A 26,864-nucleotide genomic window follows, 5' to 3' on the forward strand; every position below is an offset into this window, starting at 1 on the left:
AACCTGGAGGAGCGACGCGGAGTACAGTCAGGACCGTTCGTTCATTCCCTAGAGTCGCTTCTATTTCCCCACACAAACGACAATACCACGCGATATGTTCCTGTATTGTCTTTATGCTGATGGAAGGACGTCGAGGATAAAGCGGGGGACGCATGTGATGGAGACAGGAAGAGGTGAAGTCGATGTCGTAGAGGTCCGTGCTCTTTCATTTCCATCCCAGCCTTCTCATTTCCATCGTCTCTCGATCAAAACAAGAACTTCGAGGACGGCGCGATGTTTTCCTATAGTCGACTCTACCCTGAAGAGATTCGGAAGCTAAAGAAAAGAAGACAGCGATGACGACAATGCGACCCACTTGGGAAAAGGATCGCTGACCAAAATCCTCGCCCCAAAACAGACCTTCGGATACGCGGAAAGGATGAGCAAGGACAGACTTTCTCTACAACGTGATTCGAGCGTAATGGCGTGCTGAACACTCTGACGAAGCCCACATTCCAATCTGCCTAGTGAGCGAGTGACGACGAGGCCAGAAAGACTATTATATCACAGATAAGCCTTCGCCGAGATGTCTTGTGCAGCGTGCAAGCTTTCAGGCCATGCAGTCCCCCCGCCAGTACCGCGCCGTGAGGTCGGCGGTTGCTCGACAGGTTGAGACTGGGAAGATTGTGAATCTGCCAAACGAGAAGGTCAGCGTGCTGAGCGATGATGCTTCTTCTCAAACGAGCCATTCCACCGCCGACTTGAAGGAGAAAAGCCACGAAGACGGCGATATCATCGTGGGGTGGGAGGGTCCACAGGGTAATACTTCTTAGCATGGCTGGTTGCATTCACGTTCCTAATCGAGATTGATAGATCCCCTCAATCCTCGAAATTGGTCTATTGCCCGACGATGCGTCATCTTCGCTATTCTCTGGATCAATGTCTTCGCCGTCGACTGGGCCTCGTCTGCCGATAGTCAAGCTGGGTCCAAGATCGCGAAACAGTTCCATGTTAGCGAGGAAGCAGAGGCCCTCTCGCCCAGTCTGTACACCTTTGGACTGGCCATTGGATCACTGGCGGCTGGGCCTATCGCTGAGACAGTGGGAAGAAATCCTGTCTACGTTGTCTCAAGGATCTTCCACGTACTTTGGCTAGTTGGAGCTGCCCTGGCTCCTAACTTCGGCGCGCAATGTGTCTTCCGACTATTCGCCGGCTTGTCAGGTAGTATCTTGCTTGCCATTCATGCGGCGTCGACGGCAGACATCTTCGGGCCAGTTCATCGAACACTTGCATGGCCAATCATCGCATTGGCCTCATTCTGGGGAACAGCTCTCTCGCCAGTCGTAGGTGCCTGGATTGCTCAATCGTCACACATCAGCTGGCGGTGGACGGACTGGATAGCAGTCCTACTTTCTGGAGCCACACTCATCTTGACCCTGTTCTTCCTTCCAGAAACGTTCTCTCCAATCCTACTCGCATGGCGAGCAAAGCATCTCCGCGACATCACAGGGTCGGAACGGTTTAAAGCTGAAATGGATCTGCAAAATACAATCTGGAAACGGTTCCAAGTCGCCCTTCTGCGCGCATTCCACATGATCACCCGAGAGCCTATTGTCGTTCTGTTAGGAGGATGGATCGTGCTGGAGTATATCGTTGTCTTTGGTCTGCTCCAGGGCTTCACGTACATCTTTGGCGATACCTACAATTTCGAGAGAGGCCTCATCGGAACAGTCTTCGTGGCCATCGGTATTGGCTGTACGCTTTGGACTTGTTTCATGCCATACTACTATCACCTCTACAAGCGCAAGGTGAAGACACTGCATCAGCAGATCACCGGTGAATGGAGAGACGACCTGGTCAGGGCTGCCAACATTCCTGGACAAGACCTACCAGATCCTGAGTATCGTCTCTGGTATGCTTTGTTCGCTGCACCCGCGTTTCCTATTAGTTTGTTCTGGTTAGGTTGGACGAATTTTTCTTGGATTTCGCCATGGTCCGACTTGGGCGCAACGACTCTGCTTGGATTTTCCTGGGCCGGTATCTACGTGACCGTATATCAGTACATACTGGACACTTATGGAATCTACTCCGGCAGCGCCCTATCAATCATCACCTGCTGGCGATATCTAGTGTCTGGAATGATCAATATGGTGTCTCGTCCAATGTACAACGGGATCGGCGTGCACTGGACGATGACTATGCTTGGATGCCTTGCTGTCATCCAGATGCCGCTTCCCATCGTCTTCTACTTTTACGGTGACAGAATCAGGAAAAGGAGTGCTTTCGCTAACAGGTATGCGAGAACGAATACTCCACGAACTCGAGAAGGGCACGCGTTGCAGTGGAAGTGACAGCATTAAACGACCCATGTAGAAGTTATAGTAGGAATAGGTCCGGACGGATGCCACTGCTTCCATCTCCCGCTGTCAAAGTGCCTAGCCTTATGAGACATATCTTGGCCGTGAGATTCGGAAGCTTGTGGAAGGGAGACATGCATCTATTGGTCTACGACGTCTGCCGAATGCAGAGCCTTCGCACTAAATTGACCCATATAGGGTTAGTCTCACAGGCGAAGAACCACAAATCATTGTGACTTGTATGGTTGAAGAGGTTGGATTGGCTCAATGAGTGTTCAGTGGGCCATTCCATTGCGAGCCCTACTCAATCTCGAAGGCACATGACTTGGTAGCTTTCCAATATGAAACACCTTGCGAGCTGTACGGCTGGAGGCCATCGGCAGTAACGACATCTGACAGGGCTGCAATCCTACCTAACCGAGGCCAGCTCATGTCGACCATATGAGGCCCAACCCTTCATATACGCTCGTCCAACACCCAGTGCATGTCAGCCGACCTTCCCCGCGGCCACGTCTCCTCGAATCAACATGTCGACAACCACAACCAGCACAACAACGGCAACTCCAAAAACCCCCGCCATCCTCCCCTTCGACATCTCCACCTACCCCAAACTCGACCACAAACAAGCCGGCCACCTTCGCCACTTCCACAACCTCCTCGCGCAACCGGACGGCGAATGGCACCATTTCGGCAGCCAAGAACCCAGCCAAGAATGGGACGACGCCTACCGCTACCAACTCGCCACCATGACCTACGCCATGAGCGTCGCGCACTTCCACCGCCTGCCCATCCTGAAGGGCGTCTTCAAACCGCTCGTCCGTCGAGCCATCCACAAAATGCTGCTGAGACAAGTCTGGGGCTACTGGTTCAACACGTCCCATGCTGGGATTGCAACCATGCCGAATTTGAAGGAACTGCGCAAGCCCTGGGCGGATCCGATCAAGCAGGAAAATATCATGTATAGTGGTCATCTTTTGCTCATGACGAGTTTGTATGCCACGTTGTTCGATGACGATGAGTTTGAGAAGGAGGGGAGTATCAAGTTGTTGTGGAATCCGCTGTTTTGGGGGTTCGGGGACGAGGAGTTTGTTTATGACAATCGGAGTGTGCAGAGGGAGATCTTGAGGCAGATGGAGGAGAACGATTGGGTTGGGGTGTGTTGTGAGCCGAATGCAGTGTTTGTGGTTTGTAATCAGTTTCCTGTAAGTATTGACAGTAGGACCGAGATGGATTGTTTGATCGTGCTGACTTTGAGTTAGATCATTGCAATGAGGTTGAACGACACCCGAGATGGGACGAGCGTCGTCGAAGGAGTACTAGAGAAGTATCAGGATGCCTTGAAGAGGAAAAAGATGGTCCAGGATGATGGCATGTATACCCTGTTCTATGCCCTTGATCCTGGCAAGGCTTTGCCATCTCGCCAAGGGGCTCATACCGCATGGTGAGGCAGCATCTAGTCAACCGAGCTTGAAGCCTACTAATGACGATGCAGGGCCAACGCCTACATGAACAGCTGGAACTCCAAGGCTGTCCGCGGTCTATACGACCAATCAACACTTGGCTACATCACCAAGATCGACGGCAAAATCGAACTCCAACAAACTCAAGTAGCCGGCGCATTCCGTAAACTCGTCCTCGTCGACGGCGAGCCCGCAGATTCCATTGAGACGCTGAAGAAAGCTCGTGCAGTTGCAAAGCCAGAGTTCACAACTATGCAGACCCGGATGCCGTAACAGACGATCTCGTGGGGCAACTTCTCCCAGATGCTGTCGGAGCTTGGCAAGAAAGAGGAGTTGTCTGCGATCCAAGCCTACGCCGATAGTTACTTGAGTCCAATGTGGGAGAATGGAGGTCTATACTACCCTCGCAATGATAACGTCTTCGACAAGAACGATAACCTAGTCCATATGGAGCCTCATTCCGGCAACTCTGGCATCGGCTACGGACGATTGAATGTCGAAGACGGCCAGAAGAAGATCTGGGAGAACCCTTGGACACGCGAGACTCTTGCGAATCGCCCGTCGATCGAAGGCATCACGCTGGCTGATGGGTTTGATTTCTTGAGGGGGACCTGGGATGAGGAGAGGAAGGCCGTCATTGTTACATTGAAGCCATGGCAAGATGGCGCGACTGAAGCCAACCTAAAGGTCGAGAATCTGCCCAAGGGCTCGTGGAATGTTTACGTGAATGGCAGCTTGAGGAGCATGCATGAGGCTGGTACCAGCGTGAGCGTTGGTGTTGCCACTAAGAGTGCCCGGGAAGAGGTAAATGTTGTGGTTCTGCGCCAAGATTGAGGATGAGCCGAGCGTTGCCAGACGGAGTTGCGAGAAAGGGGTGTATAGAGGTATGCAAGCGGCTGAGTTTCTTCCTTTGACCCATAGAATACCAGCAGCTTACAGATCTTATCAACTTGATGGTGCGGTGGAATCCACACCTCCTGTCACCGTTCTCGTCCAGGCTTCCGCCACGAATTGTGTGGGGGCTCTTGCAGTTGATAGCTTCGCTTCGCTATGTGGCGTCTGCGAGAAAGGCAGCTCAAGCTGATTATGGCAGGCCCAGGCATTCAGCGTGGCTGATCTTTAGCGACGCGGCGGCTTGTGAAACCGCAAGGCTGAAGAACCTCAGCAGAGTCAAGCGAACCTGCAAGGGAACGTCCTCTTCGCCGATGGTGCCAGCTGACAGGTCTCATATGCCGCCGCAACTTGCCCTCTCCCGCGAAGTTTTGAAACGGCCGTGACAACCATCATGGAAATGACGAAGCCGCTGTCGAGGCTATGCGCCACGTGCTCTGCTACAGATTTCGCGAATCTGCTGGACCCAGCTCAGTGGAGACACAAGCAATCGAATCTGACCATCAAGCACCACCACTCGATCAGTGTTATGAATCAACTCAATCAGATCAATCCGAGGCACTGATCTGATTGAATTGCTCGCTGATTCGCTCACATTGCAACTAGTTGCAACTGATTGATCGAATGTGATTGCTTAGCATTGAGGGATGTAGCCGTTATGCCACGCTAAAACACGCTTAAACACGTGTGCACGGCCGCCGTTAGGGGTTTAGGAGCATAACGGCTGCCTAAATAGGCAGTAACGGCTGTCTCGATCAATCTCAATCAATATTAGTCGAGTATTGACTAATTCCAGCTATTAGTTGATCAACGTCAATCAATTTACAGGCCGGATCGAGTTGAGTTAATGAATCAATTCGATTCGATATCGATTGTGATTGAGTTGACCGAGATCACTGCACTCGATCCTCGAAGTCGAGAGGGCAAAGGACGACAGATCGTGGACTGCTCTTGCATTACTGCCAACTGGAGACGGCGAGAACGCATTTCGTCGTGTTGGTATTTTTAAAGCGCAGCTTGGAACAGGTGAAGAGGGCGTAAGTGAGCGGTCGAAGAACGTAATTGCGAATTGGTTTTTGACAGGCAAGCCCGAGGAGATATTCCTTGTTTGATCGAAAGTCACTTTGTGGCCGGTCCTTCGTTCAAAGAGTCCTGATGGACGCATGAGGCAAGTTCAGAAGTCAATAGTCTTCCTCCATTGATATAGCATCGTAAACACAGCAAAGCTCGCACGCTCACTCACTCACCCCTGACAGCGCTCTTGATAGTGTCCAGTCTCAGCTGTCCTTTTCGACCCCATCCCTGCTGGCTAGTTGGGATATTCGGGCGGAAATCCTCATACATTCCGAACGCCTTGCTGTTCAGCTCGTCTTCCTTGTCCTTCCACGCCTTCAAGCTTTCGTCAAACATGGCTTTGACTTTCTCATATTGCTGATCACCATACTTCTTCTTCAATGTATCCTCATTCCCCTTCTTAGGCTTGTCTCCCACCACTGCTGCGCCATCTTTGAGCTTGAGGTGGAAGCCCATCACTTCGACCTCGCCTAGCTCTGCCTGCTCTTCGCGTCTCTTCTCGCGCTTTTCTTGAGCTTTTCCTGGATCAGGCTTCTCTATTGTACCTATTGAGCGACCTTTGGAGATTGCAGTAATTGTACTGATTGCTCCGCCAATGCTGAGGCATGTTGACCATTCCAGTGACGGGTAGATTGAGTGAGCCACACAGCTAGCCCACAGCTCGAGAACAGGGGCACGGTTGATCGTGATCGCTTCGTTATCTTCACTGGCGTCGTGATGAGAGGGTCTCGTGTCGGGACTGGTCTTCTTCTTCTTCGAAGACGACGAAGCTGTCGTTGCAGTACCAGCTTTCCGCTTGTTGGGTTGCAATTTCGCTGGAGTGGGCTTGGAGGTAGAGACTCCCTTCTCTTCAAGAGTCGTCTGGCTCCTGGTCGTGGCAGGCATTTTGAGCGGTTGTGTCGTTGTAATGTCGGTCGCGTTGATCGCGTTGATGTCATGATGGCTGGACGTCAATAACGGTCTGAATCCCACTGAAGCTTAGCCGCAAGGCTGTGATTTGAGAACATCGATTACATAACCGCTCATTTCGAAGCGAATGCGGGGGTGCCCTTTGACAGCTCTGGAGTTCGCGGTCAAGCACTGCCCGGATGTTCCTCTCGTTCGCGTCATTCCCTTGATTGCTCGTCGTCGGCGGCGGCGGCAGCCTCGGGGGAGGTGCAGTGTACGCTACATGTACTGGCGCCGGGAACGATTGCTGCGGCGGCGGGTTCCAAGGCATGCTCCAGGGAGTCTGATGGACAAGCGCGTTCGGTTGGAACAGTGTGGGCAATGCTACCTCTCTCTCAGCATGGCCTGCCTGTGGTTCCGGAACTGGATCTCTTCGTGGAGGCCTCACGCGGTCTGCCACTGTCGTTCCAGGATGTCGCCAGGACTTGTACATCATGAGCGACGGAGCACGCTGGGTCAACATCCACTCGACTGTGTGGGTATGAGTCTGTGGCAGAGGCCAGTTGCGCGTCCTCTCAATACGGACAGCATACGGCAGTTCAGCCGTCTTTGACCTGTACGACCGAACGATTGCAACAGTCGCCGGACAATCGAGTGTGTTGGCGTGTCTGGCTCTTTTTCGAATGTCCTTTCTCACGCGATCGCGTCGCGTCGCATCTCTTCGACATCGGCATCGTGCGCTTGTCTTCTGGTGGAAGTCGCTCTTTGTCCTCGTTCCCGCCCCTTACGTCTCGTACTGGACCTGGAACCACGACCAGTATCGGTGGAACTCGTCCTCGGAGTTGAAGTTCATGGGCTCCAGCATGTTGTGCACTGCTTCCCGCTTCTCCTGGAGGTCGTCCGGCATCGATTCTTCCATGGCGCAAGAGCAAGGAGTATACAGAATGCAATAAAACGCGCTCGAGCAGCAAGAATATGCCAACAACGCGGTCGAAATGATGAGAGCGAATGTCTGGAATCGAAATGGTATGACAGTCAGTCGGGGTCGCCCGAAATTTGCGTGAACCCCCCACTTTCTGTGACAGTTATCATCCTTACCTTATCGAGAGCTTCATTCTTCATCCAAGAACTCGCCTGTCCTTCTCAACAGCAGCAATTTCCCAATGACATACGACCTTCTCATGGAGAACGCACTGCACAGTGCATGGGAGTCTGCCACATCTCGGCTGTTGTGGGTCGTTCCTCATGGACCGACTCTATTTCACCCCTCAATGGCATTTAGCCGGAATGGATGAGGGGAGTGCACCGTGTGCAACATAAAGTCAGTGAGAGTAGGACTTGTTCCACGTACCCACCATTTAAGTATGCATACCCAAATTGCTCTCACGTTGCTATGCAGCATCTCGTCGGTTACTGCAAACTCGCCTCCTCAACATGGCACAACGATCACGGTCGACACGCACAAAAGATACCAACAGTTCGACGGCATGGGCTTTTGTGAAGCCTTCCAGCGAGGGACACAGATATACGGCGCAGACGGCTTGAGCAGGGCCAACACTGAGCGTGTCCTGGACCTACTCCTTTCGAACACCACAGGGGCAGGTATGACCATCTTGAGGAATGGGATAGGCTCGTCTCTCACCAACCCGTACGATCTGATGAAATCGATTGAGACTGTGAGCCCTGCATCACCCAATGCTACTCCCAATTACGGCTGGCAAGGCACTACCAAGCCTGGATTTGGACTCGACAATGGCCAGCTCCAGCTTAACAAAGATGCAATCGCTAGAGGAGTACGTACGGTCTACGCCGATGCCTGGAGTGCACCCGGGTTCATGAAGAACAATCGCAATGACTCAAATGGAGGCTACCTCTGTGGCGTGTCCGGGATCGAATGCGAAACGGGTGACTGGCGGCAGACATACGCAAACTATCTCATCCAGTATCTGAAGTACTATCGAGAAGAGGGTGTGGCCATCGACTACGTTGGATTTTTGAACGAGCCAGATCTGAAGTATGCTGTCTCTTCTCCTCCAACATATTATTCCTGCTGACACTGATCCCAGCGTAACATATGCCTCCATGCTTTCATCCGGCCAGCAAGCAGCCGACTTTCTGAAGGTGTTCGCCCCGACCCTCGAAGCATCCGGTCTCAAGACAGAGATCGCCTGCTGCGACGGTTCAGGCTGGGAGGAACAACGGAGTCGTCTAGAAGGAATTCAGCAAGCTGGTGCCGAGTCAACGCTAGGACTAGTCACCGCGCACGGCTATTCAAGTCCTCTGTCCACTCCCTTCTCAACTTCGAAGCGTGTCTGGCAAACCGAATGGGCGGATCTCGAAGGTCCGCAGACATATGCTTGGTATTACAACGGCAGCACTGGTGAAGGCCTGACCTGGGCGAACCATATCCAACAGGCATTTGCTGTCAGCAACGTCAGTGCGTTCTTGTCTTGGATTGGAGCGGGCAATACGACGTCGAACTCGGCATTGATCCTTTTGGATGGAGACGAAGTCAATGTCAGTAAACGACTATGGGCTTATGCTCATTGGGGTCGAACTGTTTCTCCAGACGCGGTGAGAGTGGATGTTCGTGTCGAGAGCAGCGCCAACGTGACGTCCACCGCCTTTCAGAACGAAGACGGCAGCATCGCGGTGCAAGTCATCAACAATAGCGACAGAGCACAGCAGATCACCATAGCCGGTTGGCGGACGAGTCGATGGAGCTTCGGTGCGGTCAAATCGTACCTGACCAACAACGACCATGATTTCGATCTCGTGTCGCAGCGAAAATGGTCTCAAGGCACCAATCTCGAAAGCGAGATCCCGGCTTTGAGCATGATGACTTTCACGACAGGAGGATAGTCACTGCAAGGAAGCTCTTAGGAGATTTCGCCAAGCTAGTATTCGTCAGCAGTCTTAGACTTGATACACAAGGCACCGCCAAGCCTGACAAGGAGGCCTACGCTGATGTGGAACCCTTTCCTTATTCCATTGCTGCTCGGGCAGAATAGTTGACAGGTAGGAAAGTGTGAGAACATATGTATCAATTTGTATAAGCATGTTCTATTTACTGATTGATGGCCAAACCGACAGCGACTACGACCGGATGACTGAATTCAAGACTATTTAATCGCTTCAAGATCAATCCCATAGCCTCCTCCTCGCATCCCTCAGCCTCATCTCGGGGCCTAATACTCGCTCCCTGCCGAGCTCTTCTGATCCCTCTGGTCTTGAATTGACCACCCTCTGTTCCCACGCCAATTCTGCCAGGAGACAATCCCGGAAACGCATCAACTCGGGATCCGCCATTTCGCAGACATGTACCCCCTTCCCTTGCTGAACAGTACATTCCGCCGCAAGTTCCTCGAATTTCAATCGACGAAAAGCCTCTATACAGCGAAACTTGGAGGATTTGAGTTTCATTTCATCTTGTTGAGGATCTTGCACGTCGAGGAAGTTGCTCGTGGTGTATGGCGGTCTTGCTTACGTTACGGCGGGATCTTCGCATGATTTTGTAGTCTCCTTGTTTCCATAGTTGAAAGAATGATCTGATTGGTAGAATCCAAGGACGCCGTAAAGTGCGATCAGGCTGAAGAAGCAGATGAGTAGCAGAGGGGCGTATCTGTCTGCGAATGATTCGGACGGCATGGCCGATGGGTATGGGTTTGTGAGGCTGTTGAGGGCGATAGGAGGATTTGATGTTCTCGATCATTGGGTTGATTCGCACGACGCCTTTTATGTAGTTGTTGACTATTATTATTCATAGCTATTCTTGTGGTGCCGAATGTGCCGGTAAAGGCTGTAGGCTGGACGCCATGGATTCAGTGTATCACCATGAACAGGATGATACGAGCGCTCTGAATCTATCTCAATATGTATCTGATCAGGGGGTTTCACGTGTACATAGACGCTGCGGCTGTGCAGTCCAAGCAGAGACACCGGCTACTTTGCATGTGAAAGTCTTGGCAATGGCTTGTGCTACTTCAGGTGTTGTTGGGCACTGCAGCATCACGACAATCACAGCTAAAGATTTTCTTGTTGAGATCTCTCATTCATCCATACAATCGTGCCTGACTTTCATATCATTAATTACAGTGACACTACAAGCTTCCTTACATTTCATGCCACGCTTCGAGCTGTCGAAGACAAAGGGTATTCACCATTCCGCGCCTTCCAGCCGCCCATCCATGGACCATATCTTTCCACGACGACGAGTTGTGTGTACTCATCTACTCGCCCTTCTCGAGATCCTTCTTTCCTCGCTTCCTCTTCCTCATATCGGTACCGCTTGGAACTACGCCGCTCAAGTCGAACACTGGGAGGTTGAAGGGGAAGTCGACGGTTGTCAGCATGAGTGCCAACTCGAGATACCAGCCTATGACCAGCACGACGAAGCCACAAGCACCGCCAGCCTAGAAGCAAGTTAGCAAAGTGACTTCAACGCGGTATGTCCACAGCCTTACAGTCTGAAGCGACTTTCCAGTAGCCACCATTCCCGGTTCGACCGAAACCCACTCCGCGGCAGCCACGAGCATGAATGTGATCACGAGGAAGAAGAAGGCGGCGCAAAACATGACGTTGGTTCTAAGCGCGCAGATGGTGCAGTAAAGGGTGAAGATGGCCATCATCAAGTTCCAGAAGCCTAGTCAAGCGAATCAGTGGAGCTCTTGCCCAAACTATAGCCCTTCACGCTTACCAAGACCTGTCTGGAATGGAGGCGCCATCTGACCAGTGTGAGTGACCGGGTCTGCGGCCGCATATGCGCCATAGGCGTTGAAGTATGGAGTAAAGGTTGCCCCATACGACAAGAAATATCCACCGAACACGCCGAAGAAGGTCGCTGGGAAGGTGTTGCCCAGGATGAACTCAAAGATACATGCGATGATGGCGATCAATCCACCGCTGAAATAGTACGTTCCCACAGTCGCAGCACCAAGGCCAGTGTAGCCCCTCCACTCGAGGATGGAGAAGATGAGAGGACAATACGCGATCAGGAAACCACCAAGACCGATTGGAGTTGGGTTACCGAGGATCCTTCGCATATCACCGGACACCTTGTTCTCGGGAGAGAGGTACATACGTTCGAACATCTCGGGGGTGATTGTGACGCTGCCAGCGGTGCGAACCTGCTGGAGGGTGGGCATCATAGCCGGCGGCTCGTTGCCGTTGCCGTTGGTGTCATGGCCATTGGCGAAGTCGGTGTCCTGCGACTTGTGCATCCTGAGTTCGGGGTCCATGGTGGCAGCTGTCTGGTTGATGATGGGGCTTTGAAATAGGCGCGTGCTCCAAGTCGAAGGAGAAGAAGAGCGGCGCAGAAGCAGGGCAAACGACGTTATATGAAAGCGCCTACGATCGACCCGAGGGTCTGTCTTCTGCACACTTACTTTATCGATGCCCGCAAGCTCAGTTCAAGCGAGTGGAGCATCTCCATATCAGGTCGCAAGAAGGGGATCGTGTGCTCGGATCTCGTACAACAAAGAACAGGCGGCGTAGTATCGACGATTGAGGGTACCTGTGCTAGCCACTATGCAAGCTGACTTCACGCTCACGGTCCTTTTAGGCGCGTGCCGGCGTGGCATCCTGTCGAAGAAGGAGACGGCAATTTGCTTCTTTGAGGGGGTGGACTGGACGATCTCTTCGATGCTAGCCGTAAGGATGGCGACTATGCTATAGGCAAAGCGGGGTGACAGCTGGTATGGAGCATGATGGCCAATGGCAGGGACGGCGAGGCTGGAATAGGAAATGATGCAGGTGAGGAAGAGAGAGGAAGAGGGAGAGGCGTCGACGGCTGATGCGGCAAAACAACCAAGCTTCCCCCACAACTCCACACCCGCTGCGTGATGATGTGGGTGCCGCGGCGTTGAAGTGAAACCTTTTTTCGACGTCCTCCTCCATGGCCTTCAGCGAGAAGGCTACTAATACGATCATTAATCATATATACTTAGGACAATATAAGGCTGTAGAACTCCCTCGACCGCCAACAGCCCCTCTGATATACACACGAGGTTGGAAGCCCATCTTCACAACCTCCATCACTCGAACATGTCACCGAACTCTAAAGCTGTTTTGCATAACGCCTTGCCTAATGCATTCGAAGCCGGATCGGCAGGGCTTGGAGGAGACGACGTCTGCCATCATAACCGTAGCGCTCCATCGGCCTCCTCGCAGATGAAAGGCCATCGGGAACAACAGCATCCAGCATCGAACATGTGATGAAGCACTGGAGACTGTTCTTGTGAGCGGCACAGTTCGAGGCATGCTTGTATCTGCTTTTACCATGTCCGATGTGGGAGGAAGTGTGTAAATTGGCTTGATAAACGAAAGGCAGTCACCAGTTCAAGGCCCTTGACATGGAAGGCGCAATCTACGAGCCCAGGCCCAAATTTCCAAGTATCACGGCCTTCCACGAGCTGCAACATTCAGACAGGCCTAGCATTCGGCCAGGCGAAGGCATAACGGGGTTATGAAGTTCCGGACTCCGCCGACATAGCCATTCCTACTCCTTTCGGTTGAGCTGTGTAGCAGACAATGCGACACAACAGCATGGAGCTGCTTGTTCTGCAGAGAGAACTCCTTAAGTGGCCTGGGACCCGACCGAGATGGACTAACGAACGATCCATATGGCACGGTCAACGGGGTTTCGAGTAGGTATGTTCTACCACCAAGGCCCTTCGGCATACAGTGCGAGACATGCGACTCCATGTGACGCTGCCAGCTACAAGACGGGTCGCGATCGAGGTCACGGCTCGTCTGCTAGCAGAGACAGACAAAGCCCAGGGCGATCAAGTGAAACCTCTAAGGTGTCAATCCTGGAACAAAGACGAACCTCGACAATGTCTTGCTACACATTCTGAGGCTCATGCCAACTGCCCTACTGAATAACATTGACGAACAGGTTAAGAAGCACTTCAAGAACCCACAGCAGACTAGTCTGCAGTCTTCACCAGCTTGACGATGGCAGCTGAAAGCCATTCACCTCCGAGGATGGTGAAGATTCGCTTCGATCGAGCTCATTGGTCTTTGTCTGCCTTGTGGGCATCTATTCTAACAATGCTATTATACACAATACACGGCACTGCATACATATCGACAACAACAGTACAGGATCTCCAACAACCACCACCAACTTCAGAATCCCGACTTCAGCAGAGCTCTTGAATCTGGTATCAACAGCACTGCATCCGAGATCCAACCAATCACCAACTTCGCGACACACACTCTTACCGCTTCATCATGTCTTCTTCGACCAGCAATACCACCTGCGGCATCAAGATCGAGTTCATCGTGGCGTAGAAGCGCGACAGCTCACCATCTTCGGTCCGCAACTCGATCGCAGAGCTCCTCTCAGCACCCATAGTCGGCAAATGCGATCTCCCTGGCTGCGAGCTCGAGCACTCACATCATCTGAAACTGTCCCCACATAAGCACGCTGATCCGTGCTGGAGCGTTTTCGAGTGCCCAAATGTGTCGATCTCTCAAGAGGAGCTTGCGGCCGCGACCAAGGATCACCCAGATGCCTGTCTTTCTGCAGTTGCGGTAAGTTCTCCTGGCCGCTACTGTAAGATCCAGCACTCTGAGGTCTTCGACCAAGCGGGCAAAGAGAGTGGTCATCGCTCCTGGCTCCTCCCAGAGACCGAGATCTCGTACGTCCTGTGGTTGCTGAATTCCATCAACATCGGCGACAACAAGAATGGACTGCTCGCCATCTACACCAACGCCAACTGCACTCTTCAGGTCCACATCGGGGCTCATCTCCCAACGCGTGGTATCTCACGGGACCAGACGAAGCGCATCCTCCAGCTCTACGCTTTGTTTGAACGCGCCCTCGACACCGTGCAGAGTGACCAGCGAATCCGCTATGGTCCAATGGACACACTTGGCTGGATCAACCAATTGATGGGCGCCAACGTCCCGTGGCAAGTATTGGATCAGTGGTATATGAGCTTCCCCATCACGCAGTCCCACATCGACCTGAGCAAGTTGACTGTCTCCAGGAAGTCGATGCGCATCAACGATGGGCTTGTGGTGGCCAATCGAACCATCGAGTTCCGGCAGCACGCGTCGACGCTGGATATCGATGAGATCCTGGGGTGGGCCAATGTCTGCGAGGCCATCGTTGACTACGCCTGTGCCGCTCAACCATGGCTGCTTCAACAATATGCCTACAACAAGTGGTTTGATCTCGAGTACTCATTGCCACAGGTTCTCGCAGACGTTGGCGCGACGCAAGAGACCGTCGAGCACTACGAGCGAGTCTTGAGTGCCGACGACAGCTACGAGCGTGATGTCTACAGCGACAGCGTTCAAGCAATCTCTAATCATCCGATGTCCGAGCTTCTGCAGCATGTTGCTGCTCAACGGTACCTACACTTCAATCGAGCGGCTTCCGGCATGGCAACGAATTTCAAGGTCCTCAATGGCCATTATGGATGGTTCCCTCAAGGTTCTCCATACGCCCAATACGGCTCTACCCTGCCGGTCGTTGCTCCAGAGCACATGCACACATTCCAAGCTGCTGCAATGCAAACTACCACCGACATGGGCACGCTGCTAGATGGCGAGAGCCTGTCGAGGCTGTCGCGCTCCACAAGCTTGGACATCGCAAGCAACCAAGACCTGGGTCCTGGTGACTCGGCCTCTCAGGTAGGTACCAAGCGTGAGTCCTTCCATACCGCTTCTACTATTTCAGACAAGGCAGACTCGGCTTTGAGCTTGGGTGTCGATGCTGATGGCAAGATCGACTGGGTTGATGAGCCGGAAAAGTCGATTCAGGTCGAAAACCACGACTTGGAGCAAGAGGAGCACATTGAGCTCCCAGAGCGGCGTCGCTCGATCCCATGAGCGGACAGATAGGTTGGAAAGTTTTGTTTTTGCTTTTCGGTTTTGGAGTTATGGGTCTTGGTTAGGTCATTCGGAAATCGTTCATTGCTTTCACCTTAGTATCTCAATGTCAAGTTCCCAATTAGCTTCTATCGTGAAATGACCGCTCAATCAGTCATACCAGTATTTTAGCCGCCATATGAACTTCTTCAGACCTTAACACCTCCGAGAACCATGATGACCTATCGAGTGGTCTCCTCATCCATGCAATCCACAAGGCTGTGCACAAAGGGCAAGCGTTGCCGACGCTACGGAGTTCGGCGCGGACCTCGATTCCACCCCCACTCGCGCATCCCGCATTGGGATTTTGCAGCCAACGTCAGGTGCTCGAGCTCACGCAGGAAACATTCACCCACGAGATCTACCCAACACGTGCAGGATACCATGAGCGCGTCGTGTGACAGCCCAACCGCCCACGCCTGAACATCCCTACCCGGCACGTGCCCGGCCTTATCAAGGCTTTGCAGATAAGCTCCAAGACCATCCTTCTTTAGCCAGCGCGCAGTGGACCTCGCTTTCCTCGTGCATGTCGCCCGCCATGTCTTCCTCCCAAGACCCCTCGAAAGCGCGCCCCATCCCGTCGGGCAGCTTTTCGACCACCTCGCAGCCAGACCAGAGCTTGGTGGGATCCCCATCCCGCGCGTCGACCACCGCCCGGCTAGCCAACCCCGTGCCCGTGGGCTCGCCCAGCGGTCGCTCTACCCCCAATGTCCAGCCCGAAGTTGGCAGCAACGAGCCGCTGGCAGGTGCGTCGGGCACCTCCGTTCCAGGTCCGGGACCTTCATCGCTTTCTCAAGCTCTTCGAGGAAGCCAGCAGTCTCCTTCAAGATTCGGGATGCGAGAATCGCAGGGCACAAAGCGGTATGAGAGCCCAGTCAGAGGCGACAAGTCAGGCTACGAGTCATTCGCACCGCAATCGTATAGCACACAGCTGGGGACGAGTCCGAGTGTGAAAGAGGATATCGAAGTGCTGAAGAGACATTTGGTGAATCCGCAGCAGGCAGGATCAGAGCCTGGATCGTTCAAGAAAGGGGGCAACTTTCCGACTGAGCAAGTAGGATCTGGGCCGGGAGATGACGAAGAGTTCTCGAGTCTTCAGCTGCAAGGAGGTGACACTCATCGTCATATCTATCGCTACGCCGAGAAGAGAGAACGGGAACAAGAGAGGGATGCCGGCAAGCTTCGAAGGAGCATGAGTTACAGCCAGCCCAAGACGGATGGAGACGATGATGATATGTCGTTCATACAAAAGCCGGGTGGTTTCCGCCGAGATCACCTACGGAGAGCGGCTGCTTCTCCAGCTCCCTCGAGTATCAATCCTCGGCGAGGCTACGGCACGGTCAATCGCGCTGCAGGTGGGCCTGCTGGGGAACCTACAAAACCTCAATTCGTCACGAACAACTTCATCGAATTCCTAACATTATACGGCCACTTCGCTGGTGAAGAGCTGGAAGAGGACGACGAAGTTCTTGAAGCAGACGAATACTTCTCGTCGGACGCCTACGAAGGAGCCACCACCGACGCCGAAGATGATCGATCAGACCGCGAATGGGGCGAGGACTCGGCACTTCTCACACCAGGCAAAAGGAGACGAAAGCGAAAGGTTCGAGCAGAGGGCAAAGGAACACCTTTTGGTGCTGCTATGCTCCTGCTCAAGTCGTTTGTCGGCACTGGTGTCCTCTTCCTTCCACGGGCCTATCTCAACGGCGGCATGTTGTTCTCCAACGTGGTCCTCTTCGCGCTTGCTGCCCTATCCTACTACTGCTTCATCCTCCTGGTCAGCATTCGCCTGAAAGTACACGCATCCTTCGGCGACATGGGCGGCAAGATATACGGCGCCTACTTCCGCAACCTCATCAACTTCTCCCTGGTCATATCCCAGATCGGCTTCAGCAGCGCTTATATCGTCTTTGTGGCAGAGAATCTCCGCGCATTCGTCCTGGCTGTCACTCGCTGTCGCACAGACGTCAATGTCGGCTTCATGATCTTGGCCCAGATGATCATTTTCTTGCCCTTGAGTCTCTACCGCAACATCAACCATATTCAGAAGATGGCACTCCTCGCCGACTTGTTCATTCTTCTTGGTCTCGTCTACGTCTACTACTACGACGTCTACACGATTGTCGCACAACATGGCCTGGGCGACTACAAAAACTTCAACGCCAAATCCTGGACTCTTCTCATTGGTACCGCAATCTTCACATTTGAAGGCGTTGGCCTGGTCATTCCTATCCAATCCGGCATGGCCGAGCCCAAGAAGTTCCCCAAGGTCATGGCCACCGTTATGATCATTGTCACGGTCGTCTTCATCTCTGCGGGAGCTTTATCCTACGCTGCGTACGGATCCCACACAAAGACCGTCATCCTCCTCAACATGCCTCAGGACGACAAGCTAGTCAATGCTGTGCAGTTCATCTACTCGCTCGCCATCCTACTCAGCACACCTCTTCAGATCTACCCGGCCATTGAGATCACGAGCCAACAGCTCTTCTCGCGGACGGGTAAATACAACCCCTGGATCAAGTGGAAGAAGAATATTTTCCGGTTCTTCATGGTCGCGTTGTGTGCGACCATCGCTTGGGCGGGTGCAAACGATCTCGACAAGTTTGTGAGTTTGGTGGGAAGTTTTGCGTGTATCCCGTTGGTGTACATCTATCCAGTAAGTGTCCCGTCCTTCAAATGCGGTCGAACTGGTTTGGCTAACCGTCTCTAGCCCCTCATGCACTACCGCGTCGTCGCAACTCGAACCTGGCAGCGAGTGGTGGATGTCCTGTTGGTGATATTTGGTTTCTTGATTATGAGTTACACGACGGCATTGACGATCATCGCGTGGGTAGATGGGCAGAAGGACTCGTCGCCTGGCTATTGCGATGGGTTGAAGAAGGGGTTCTAGAATCAAGCTCAAATATGAGCATGAAAAAGTGGATGTTTCGCTGTTGTATAGAATGTCTCGGCTTTATTGAGCGTGGCGTAGGGAAGGGGGTGATGGCGAATAGATGTAGATTGAGAGGCGATCTCTCCTGGCTGTTTGCCTTCAACACTTTGGATGCTCTATATGTCCTGTATCGATGCCTTCCAATATCCAGTCCACTCCTCGTCCTTTCACTCTTATGAGTGGCCAGTGACCTTCTCCTTGACCTTCTCAACCACACCCTTCACGCCACCCTTCTTCTCGCCCTCAGCCTCTGTAACAGGATGGATTCCCCGTCCCGCAAATTGCCTCTTGACATCCTCATACACCGCCTCCGGCTCTGGCCTCGCATCAACCTTCACAACCCTCCCCTCCTTCTCGAAATGCTCCACAACAGGCATACTCGTCTCCACGAAAGTCCTGAACCTCTTCTTGATACTCTCCTCATTATCATCCGCCCGTCCACTCGTCTTGCCCCGGTTCAACAACCTCTCCCGCATCGTCTCCTCCGGACAGTCGAAGAACAAGGTAAACTTGCTCGGCACGACTTTCTCCTCAAAGGCCACCGCTTGGTCCATCTTGCGTGGGAATCCATCAATCAGAAACTTCCTCTGCTTATCGTCCTTTTCAATCGTCTCCTTCATCGCATTTTCCAACAGCTGGATCGTGACCTCCATCGGCACGATCTGGCCTTCTTTGATATACGTCTTAATCATCTCGCCGAATTCGCTACCTGGGCGTTCTTGCTCTGAGCGCAGGAGGTCGCCCGCGGACAAGTGAGTGAAGGCATAGTCGCGAACGAGGTTGGCGCACTGCGTGCCTTTACCCGCACCAGGGCCGCCAAGGACGAAGAGCACGAGGGCTTCGTTGGGCCCGGTGCCCTGTTTGAAGAGGGGCTGGGAGCGCGGCGGCGCGGCGAGGACTTCGGTGGGCGGCATTGCGGTTACTGCTCAGTTGAGCCTGGGAGGCCTCTCTTTGAGGTGTCCTTGCGCGGGGTGGCCTTCTCACCGGCGGTGTACGTGTTGTGGGTCAGGCCCTCGCGGCTCTTGAGGAGGTAGTAGAAGGACAGGCTCCCTGCGCAGAAGATGGCGACGAGGGGGAGTATGGGGAGTTGTTGGGAGTTGCTCTTGCGCGGAGGGGGCGGTGGAGGTCGTGCAGGGGGTGGTGGGGTGGAGAAGAGTCGGGAGGTTGGGCGGAGTTGCACGAGTCGACGAGCTAGACGGCGGTGAAGCATTGTGAAATGCGAAGCTGGAAAATCTGAGATGACGTGCAGATATAGAGCTCATTTAGAGTTTATTGAAGGTCAACCAATCTTAATCAATTGAATAGGCCGAACTCAGGGGTCCTCCCGACTTCACCTTCTCCCAACTTCTTATTCATCATCACAACAACATTTGCACAAATCGTCACAAGACAGTCCAATAATCACTCATTGCATAAGCGACCAAGCATTCGCATGATGAGCTGCTGATCCGCGACAACCATGAACGAAACCACTCCCGTCTCGCCACGTCCAGATGTTGGAGGCTTGCAGCAATTGAGAGAGGCCACACTACCAGATTGGCCAGATAAGGCTCGATAGACCCATGTGAGAGTTCTAACTCTGCTGTTGCTTTATTCGGCGTCGTGGTTAGAGTGTCATGAGCCCGAATACGCCCAAGACAGAAGGGGATCAAGGATGCGAGAGAGTCGCTCGCCGCGTTCAACTCTGCCTCGCAAGCGAGACGTTCAGATCGTGACTGGATCCGCATCGAAGTTGGTTCGAGTGTCGACCGTGGGCAGGCTGCGTCGAGGGTCTGCAAGGGAGCATTCATGAGCAGCATTCTGATGCTGTAATACTCAGTCCACACCGCAGCATAGCCATGCCGCGTGCAAGTGGAGACGGCCGGAGACCAGAGCTCGTCGGCAGAGACACCTTCAATCTTGTACTCATTGTATTCCCACTTCCTGGGGAAATGCTGCACCCAGTCGTGGAGGGCCTGACCAATTTTAATGGCTTCGCAGCTCAAATGTTCGAACGTGGACGCTGCTGGACTTCCATCGTCGCACTTTCGCTCGAGCTGGACACACTCTTGTCGTAGTGCGATGGTACGGACAGCTAGACGGTCAAATTCGAGAGCAAGACCCTTCTCGCCGAACCGCTCTCCGCCTCTCAACCACTGGGGAATCTGCCGTTCTCGCAGGAGGGAAGATTTGACCACCGTCCTTCTGGCAAGCTTCACGATACTGGATGGAGCTGTTCGGTCACAGTCATCATGCCAGAGCCTCAGTATTGCCGCAACGCCGTCAAAGTGTGACCACACCTTCATTGACTCCATAAGTTTCGTGGAATCGCCATCTTGCTGCACTACGGACTCATACCGCGCCATGAAATATATCGTAAGCAAGATCTCGTCCGAATCAGTTTGACCGATGTTACCACGGCTGATTTGCAGGATGCGACTCTGCATGTCTTTTAGGAGACGTTGATATGATGTCGATGCTTCTTTTGCCGCGAGCAACGATTTCTGACTTCGTGCAAACACTAATAATGCGAGGGAGGAGAAGGCCCGATCGACCATTCTAGATTTCCCTCCGGCTGCTTTCCAGTCATGAAAGCACTCGGTCCATGTCGAGGCAACGTCGGGAATATCCTGAAAGACTCGAAAATGATTCTGGAGAAAGTACGCACATGCACGAGTCTCGAGATCGAAGTCTGGCCGCAAGGGAACAATACCAGATCGAGGACCTCTGGGTCGTTGTTTCTTTCCGCTCGCATGGTCATTTTCCAGATGAATGGTGAAAAGCTCTTGCTTGGCTACCTCGGCCTCCACGCAAGGTCGCTGGGATCTGATGCATCTTGCACATATGGGCTTCTGTCTGTCACACTGCTGAAAGTCAGGTGCGATACAGAACTATGGTGGAACGCGGAACTGACTTTGATCCGCCTGTTCCGGCAGGTCTGGCAACCTCTTGCTAACTCCATGGCAAAGGCCTGATCGCATAAGCCATGCAAGACACTCAACGTTATTACCAATGACTGCAAACTTGGTCTGGGCCAGATTTCGACAAAGTCTTGTATGGTTGGAGCAGGAGCAAATGTAAGAGCCGGGAGAGCGCTTGGAGCTCTCGAGATGGCAGCAACAACCCAAGCCTCGCGCTAGTCCCTAGTGGGCGAAACCTCGCGATCACGTGGCTGCTAGTGACTGCACAGACATCTTTCGGCAGTGGCTTTTGTTTTTTATGGTCGAGCATAAGTCGAGATTCGACCAATATTGGTATGAACTATTGAATGCCTCACTAATAAAACAGGTCTTATCTCCGCAGATTGCACGACCGTTCAAGGCCCTCGTAAAGCGGATTGACAAATCTGACGGCTTCCAAGGCTTCGACGGACTACAGCCTGGCCGCTTGAGGGCAGTGAATAAGTGCTTCGTTACCAATCCAGTTCCGATTTGAGGAAGATGGATCCACTCGCATAGTGCAAGATATTCAACCATCGCTCTTCATTACACAACTTCGGACTCTCTCCAGTCCGGTTGAGGGAAATTGGGTCATACATGGAAGACAAAACTTCCGTCAACAACACCTACACGTTCTCTTGAAAGCACAGTACTGATCTCAGAAGCTTCCTCGACACATCATGTCCAAGACCATTGTGATCCTCGGAGCCGGCCTAACAGGCTTACCCCTAGCTCACTACATCCTAAAGCACTACGCCGACAAGTTCGATCTGAAAGTGATCCTGCTCTCACGTTCCAATGAGTTCTACTGGAACATCGCGGCCCCTCGAGCCGTCATTCCTAATCAGCTCGACGATGAGAAAGTTCTCTGTTCGATCCCCGAGGCTTTTGCCAATTACCCACCCCGTCGATTCGAATTTATCGTGGGTACGGCTGAAGGGTGGGAGCCGGATAAGAAATCTGTTACCGTTGTGCTGGATGATGGAAACCGTCGAGATGTTCGGTATGACACTATCATCGTGGCTACTGGGAGCGACTACAACGACAACATGCCCTGGAAGCTCGTCGGAAACCAACAAGAGACCCGTGCCGCTCTCGCCAAAATGCGTACAGACATAGCGAAAGCCAAATCGATCGTTGTCGCCGGCGGAGGGCCCACTGGCGTTGAGCTCGCAGGCGAGTTAGGCTACGAGTACGCCACCACTGGCAAGAAGAAAGTGACATTGGTCATGACCGAGAACCAGCCTCTAGACTGCCGATTGATGACTTCAACCCGCCTCGCGACAAGAGAAGAGCTCGAGAGACTGAACGTAAAAACCATCGCCGACACGTGATCACGAAGTCCAGCATAGACGAAAAGGGTGGATACGCTCTAGAGCTCACACATAATGACGGTACTAAAGAGGCACTCCACACTGATCTATTCCTCCCAACATGGGGCATCCGCTACAACACCTCCTTCGCCCCTCCCTCCCTCCTCGAACCTAACGGACGTCTAAAAGTCACAAACACCCTGCGTTCCCCCAACTACGATAACGTCTTCCTCGTCGGCGACGCAGCCAATCTCGACTCCTACGCCGCTCGGGTCCGAGAAGCATAAGTCCGTCATCTGGCATCCGCCATTGGCAGATACTTCGCTGGAGAGGTTGTTCCGGAATATTTAGCAGAAGACAAAGTCACGATGACGGTTGCGGTGGGGAGGGAAAGGGGCGTGGGACAGTTGGGGAATTTGGGGCTGTGGAGTTTGTTGATTTGGTGGTTTAAAAGCAGGCATATGTGTACTAATATTGTGCCTGATTATGTTAAGGGAAAGACTTTGATTTTGGGGGCGTTTTAGTGAATGAGAAAATTGGGACATTGTGCTTGTTTGAATCTGAATTTTGGTCTTATGGTACAATTGTGGTGATGTTGTCTTCGTTGCCTTTAGTTTACCCTCCTCCTGCCCTCCTCTTACCCTCTTCCCAGCATGCTCATGCGACTCTTCTTATCCTCCTCGCAGCGTGCTCACTCGACTCGCCACTCTCGACATCGCAGAAGCCGACTTCGTTCGCCAGCTCCGCTTCTTGCCCTCCTTCTCGCAAAGGTGAACCACAAAGTCAAACAACAGCTTGGCATCCTCAGCATCGGCAGCCGGAAAGGTGGAGTTGACATTGAGCTCGAGGTACTCCCTCAACATCGAGGTCTGGCATTGCTTGCGATGCCTTCCTTGTTGGGAGAGAAAGTTGTCGACCGCGAGGACTGTCTTGATCCATCTCTTCTCGCGGGCTTTGTCGGTGGGATCAGAGTCCAAGTCATGTATCAATGCCTCTGCATACCACACGTTGATGGTCAAGTTGGTGAGGCCCATGAGGTGCGGGCGGAGGCTGTCGATATCGATGAAGGCATTGGAGCTACCACTGGTTTGAGAAGATGGCGACGCTGCGCTCTGCAAGAATGCGGCAGCCTTGTCGTAAACAGCGTCGAAACCCCGAGGACCACAATGCCACAGGAGTGGCTTGTAGGACTCATCCTCGCAGTATTTCACAGCCTGATCTACAGCCCAGTAGCGAAGCTGAGTGGTCATCGACTGCTGCGTGAAGGCTGGAATGGGCTCATTGCAGCCTGGTGTCGGGCAGGTAAGTTTTCCTGCGAGCTTGAGACAGCACTGGCTACAGAAGCTGTGCAAGCACTTCATGCCGACCAGATTGAAGTAGCCAGGGAGTGAGTCTCTGTCGAGCGGCTTCTGGCACGTAGAGCAGAGCGAGTCTTGTTGGAGTGTGTTCGCGGTGTTCGCGGTGTTCGAGATTTTGGCAAAATTGTTGGAGTTTGAGGGTCGAGGCAGGTAAACGCTGGGCATTTGGCCCCGGAGAAGTTGGGTCCGGTAGAGGGCCATGAATGCCGCTCTCTCGGTGTCGGACTGGCTGTTGGTCTGCATGATGGTGGCAAGTTGGTCTTTTTGCTTTGTTATGCAGGTGTTGATGGAAATGTTCGTTCTGAGGAGAACGAGAAGAACGGTACAGATCTGTCATGGAGGCGATATTTATACCGCCGGCGAAGTGTTGCTTCAAAATGCCGTTGGCGTCGTGTGTCGTATTTAATCAGCACAGGTGAATGTTCGCCGTCTGATGAATGTCATTGCAATTGATCCTTTTGCGCTCGTGATCCATAGCCGTATTATTATAGAGGTGGTCAATCTTGGTTGTATATATCGTTGGATGATGGTAGTTCGGCTGAAGGTATATCGTGAGTTCAAATATCGTAGATAGGGGGTGCATGTTGACTTGATTCTTCAGGATTCCGTGCGAAGTCTGGAATGGCAGCCTCTTCCATCTGGGGTCATCTCCTCACTCGTCGAACATTGTACAGCAAATGCAATTCTCTGCTCGTGTAGTGTATTCGTACAATGCCGTGGTTTCAAAGCCATTAGGCGACTCCATACCATTGGCGAGGAATCGTGAAGATGTTCATTGCTCTTTGTTCGAACAAAGGCCATGGCAGAGGCTTTGAACGACAACGCATTGATCGGCAGGGTCACAAAGCATTGTTGTCTTCTTTGTTATCCCAGCTTCAAGACGATGGCCCTTCACACAATGTCAAAGTCCTCAAGCGGCGAAGGCGGCACGTCTGCATCGATCTGGTCACGCATCAGAGACAACGCGGTCAGAGCCTGTCCGTACATGATCTCTTCGATATCGCATTCGCCCACGAGGAGCCAGCCGTTGGCGGCTTTGTGAAACACGAAAGGGACCTCAAAGCCCAGGAAGACAGCTACCATGTCGCCCACTTGTGTAGCGTCCGGGAAGCGCCAGTTCTCATAAGGTGTTGGCTCTTCTCCATGGTCGTGATGGCACAACCAGTCTATCTTCAGCCTCGGCATCAAAGTAGCTGTACTGGAGAATACACCTGCTCGAAGGCCACGCAGTCGGAGGACGGGGCCTTTTGAAGGGACAGCAGGAATAGTCGTGTGGAGCGTGGAACCGGAAAGACGACCTGTAGGTACGAAGCCTGCACTGTACTGCGCCCGATCGCCCAAGTCGCTGCGGAGAAGTGCGTCCAAGGAAGGCTCATCTCGCCAATCAATCGCCCAGGAGGGAATGTCGCCTGCAGAATGCACGCCCTTTGCCGCAGAAAGTCCTAGTGTAATGCCTTCAGAAGCTATGAAGTACCTGCTGATATTGGCGTATACTTCTCCCACATCGAGAGAATAGTCTGGTCTTAGTTCCTCTGGAGGGTCACCGTCAAAGAGGGAAATCAAGGCGAACAGCTTGTCCCGGGCGTCTCGACACTGGTAGGGAGCTGTCTCGAACAGCAAGTTGAAAAGCTGCCAGTACCTGAGGTATCTTTTCGATGGAATTCCCGGAGAAAGAAGACGGACATCATCGAGCGCGGCCCAACCAGCGAAGCGCTTGTGATGGCGAGTCTGGACCTGCTCTTCACTACCATAGCGAAGAAAAGTATTCGTAATGCCGGGCACCGCCCTTTCAGGGTTTTTCGCATGCCTTTGGAGAATCGCACATATTCCAGTAAAATCCATGACATCTGTACCGGCTTGCATAACAAGATTTCTTGAGAGGAGAACTTCCTGGACGACCCAAGATCTGGAAAACCATGATCGGCTCGCCGCTGCCTTGACCTGGTGGAACTCGTAGTCCCTCGAACTTGAGGAGGGGAGATGGCCTCGGTTGGATTCGTAGAGGTTCTTGTTTCTAAAGTCGTCAGAACCCCCACGGCGACGAGTCGTACGCCATACGAGATACTCTGTAGCCTCGTCTGATTCTCCAATGTAGGCAATTGTTCTGGATGCGTTGCGAAAGATGTCCGCCATCATCGACACCTGCAAGCTCCGTTCCTCTATGTCGTTTTGATTGATGCAGATAGCATCTATCCAGAGCCGTCGTTCGCTGTCGGTATAGAGACTGTTCAATGCAGATGCGCAGTTGTTCGTGATATAAAGGACTTCCCCGGTGAAGGCGTGGAAGATCTTCTGGGTCCGATCTGTGCTTCCCCAAGTGTATGAGATGGCTTCGTAACGAGGGCAATCGTCCATTCTTTGGCGGGTCATCTGGAAGTAGAGCTGCTTGCCGACACCGGACCTGGAGATGCTGAGAAGGCGAAAGTCACCTTTACTGAGCAGGGGTTTATAACGATACGGGCGTGGCTCGAGTAGGGATGGACTCAAAGTGAGAAATGAAGACCACAGAGTCTTAGGCGGATGAGGCACTGAGCTAGATCTGGGCCTTGATGAGCTGGTCTCAACTAATTCAGGCTCGTTGTCTACGACATGGGCTTGTGCCTGTGGTTTCGTGGCGTCCTCGTCCTCAGCCAAGCTCATTTGAGCCAGCATCTGGACTTCGCTTTCGTCCAGGTCGGCAATGGTTGATGTCGTCGCGTTGAGATCCATGGTTGGTCACAGCATGGATTGCCCCCGACTCGCTCATGTTGATCACTGTCTCCGACGAGATGGTCCAAAGATGAAGTCGAAGATGTTGAAGGTTGTCCAGCC

At 52.8% G+C, this 26,864-nt stretch overlaps 12 protein-coding genes across 12 annotated transcripts; 6 read left to right on the forward strand and 6 right to left on the reverse strand.

Moving 5' to 3' along the window:
- Positions 1 to 596: 596 nt before the first annotated feature.
- On the forward strand, positions 597 to 2,330 carry M409DRAFT_20823 (uncharacterized protein; the record flags this gene model as incomplete). Its single annotated transcript, XM_033805571.1, has 2 exons — positions 597 to 798; positions 853 to 2,330. The coding sequence occupies 2 exons, from the start codon at positions 597 to 599 to the stop codon at positions 2,328 to 2,330; spliced, it is 1,680 nt and encodes a 559-aa protein (XP_033669695.1).
- A 533-nt stretch (positions 2,331 to 2,863) lies between these two features.
- Positions 2,864 to 4,630, forward strand: M409DRAFT_20824 (uncharacterized protein; the record flags this gene model as incomplete). The annotated part of the gene is made up of 4 exons (XM_033805572.1): positions 2,864 to 3,538; positions 3,596 to 3,777; positions 3,829 to 4,024; positions 4,073 to 4,630. 4 exons carry the CDS (start codon positions 2,864 to 2,866, stop codon positions 4,628 to 4,630), a joined length of 1,611 nt encoding a protein of 536 aa, XP_033669696.1.
- A 1,296-nt stretch (positions 4,631 to 5,926) lies between these two features.
- Positions 5,927 to 6,646, reverse strand: M409DRAFT_52814 (uncharacterized protein; the record flags this gene model as incomplete). The annotated part of the gene is made up of 1 exon (XM_033812181.1): positions 5,927 to 6,646. One exon carries the CDS (start codon positions 6,644 to 6,646, stop codon positions 5,927 to 5,929), a length of 720 nt encoding a protein of 239 aa, XP_033669697.1.
- A 1,166-nt stretch (positions 6,647 to 7,812) lies between these two features.
- On the forward strand, positions 7,813 to 9,511 carry M409DRAFT_52815 (glycoside hydrolase family 30 protein; the record flags this gene model as incomplete). The annotated part of the gene is made up of 3 exons (XM_033812182.1): positions 7,813 to 7,880; positions 8,049 to 8,663; positions 8,716 to 9,511. The coding sequence occupies 3 exons, from the start codon at positions 7,813 to 7,815 to the stop codon at positions 9,509 to 9,511; spliced, it is 1,479 nt and encodes a 492-aa protein (XP_033669698.1).
- A 1,367-nt stretch (positions 9,512 to 10,878) lies between these two features.
- On the reverse strand, positions 10,879 to 11,886 carry M409DRAFT_65198 (uncharacterized protein; the record flags this gene model as incomplete). The annotated part of the gene is made up of 3 exons (XM_033816408.1): positions 10,879 to 11,061; positions 11,113 to 11,291; positions 11,346 to 11,886. The coding sequence occupies 3 exons, from the start codon at positions 11,884 to 11,886 to the stop codon at positions 10,879 to 10,881; spliced, it is 903 nt and encodes a 300-aa protein (XP_033669699.1).
- Positions 11,887 to 13,882: 1,996 nt separating this feature from the next.
- M409DRAFT_20828 (uncharacterized protein) lies at positions 13,883 to 15,490 on the forward strand (the record flags this gene model as incomplete). Its single annotated transcript, XM_033805573.1, has 2 exons — positions 13,883 to 13,938; positions 14,095 to 15,490. 2 exons carry the CDS (start codon positions 13,883 to 13,885, stop codon positions 15,488 to 15,490), a joined length of 1,452 nt encoding a protein of 483 aa, XP_033669700.1.
- A 577-nt stretch (positions 15,491 to 16,067) lies between these two features.
- M409DRAFT_20829 (uncharacterized protein) lies at positions 16,068 to 18,422 on the forward strand (the record flags this gene model as incomplete). The annotated part of the gene is made up of 2 exons (XM_033805574.1): positions 16,068 to 18,188; positions 18,243 to 18,422. 2 exons carry the CDS (start codon positions 16,068 to 16,070, stop codon positions 18,420 to 18,422), a joined length of 2,301 nt encoding a protein of 766 aa, XP_033669701.1.
- A 215-nt stretch (positions 18,423 to 18,637) lies between these two features.
- Positions 18,638 to 19,378, reverse strand: M409DRAFT_65200 (uncharacterized protein; the record flags this gene model as incomplete). The annotated part of the gene is made up of 1 exon (XM_033816409.1): positions 18,638 to 19,378. The coding sequence occupies one exon, from the start codon at positions 19,376 to 19,378 to the stop codon at positions 18,638 to 18,640; it is 741 nt and encodes a 246-aa protein (XP_033669702.1).
- Positions 19,379 to 19,846: 468 nt separating this feature from the next.
- M409DRAFT_52819 (uncharacterized protein) lies at positions 19,847 to 21,001 on the reverse strand (the record flags this gene model as incomplete). The annotated part of the gene is made up of 1 exon (XM_033812183.1): positions 19,847 to 21,001. One exon carries the CDS (start codon positions 20,999 to 21,001, stop codon positions 19,847 to 19,849), a length of 1,155 nt encoding a protein of 384 aa, XP_033669703.1.
- A 1,061-nt stretch (positions 21,002 to 22,062) lies between these two features.
- Positions 22,063 to 23,219, forward strand: M409DRAFT_65201 (uncharacterized protein; the record flags this gene model as incomplete). The annotated part of the gene is made up of 3 exons (XM_033816410.1): positions 22,063 to 22,692; positions 22,725 to 22,967; positions 23,028 to 23,219. The coding sequence occupies 3 exons, from the start codon at positions 22,063 to 22,065 to the stop codon at positions 23,217 to 23,219; spliced, it is 1,065 nt and encodes a 354-aa protein (XP_033669704.1).
- Positions 23,220 to 23,366: 147 nt separating this feature from the next.
- M409DRAFT_52821 (uncharacterized protein) lies at positions 23,367 to 24,296 on the reverse strand (the record flags this gene model as incomplete). The annotated part of the gene is made up of 1 exon (XM_033812184.1): positions 23,367 to 24,296. The coding sequence occupies one exon, from the start codon at positions 24,294 to 24,296 to the stop codon at positions 23,367 to 23,369; it is 930 nt and encodes a 309-aa protein (XP_033669705.1).
- Positions 24,297 to 24,944: 648 nt separating this feature from the next.
- On the reverse strand, positions 24,945 to 26,762 carry M409DRAFT_52822 (uncharacterized protein; the record flags this gene model as incomplete). Its single annotated transcript, XM_033812185.1, has 1 exon — positions 24,945 to 26,762. The coding sequence occupies one exon, from the start codon at positions 26,760 to 26,762 to the stop codon at positions 24,945 to 24,947; it is 1,818 nt and encodes a 605-aa protein (XP_033669706.1).
- Between the last annotated feature and the right edge of the window lie 102 nt (positions 26,763 to 26,864).

The sequence above is a fragment of the Zasmidium cellare genome (assembly GCF_010093935.1).
Source record: "Zasmidium cellare ATCC 36951 unplaced genomic scaffold M409scaffold_11, whole genome shotgun sequence".
NCBI lineage: Eukaryota > Fungi > Ascomycota > Dothideomycetes > Mycosphaerellales > Mycosphaerellaceae > Zasmidium > Zasmidium cellare.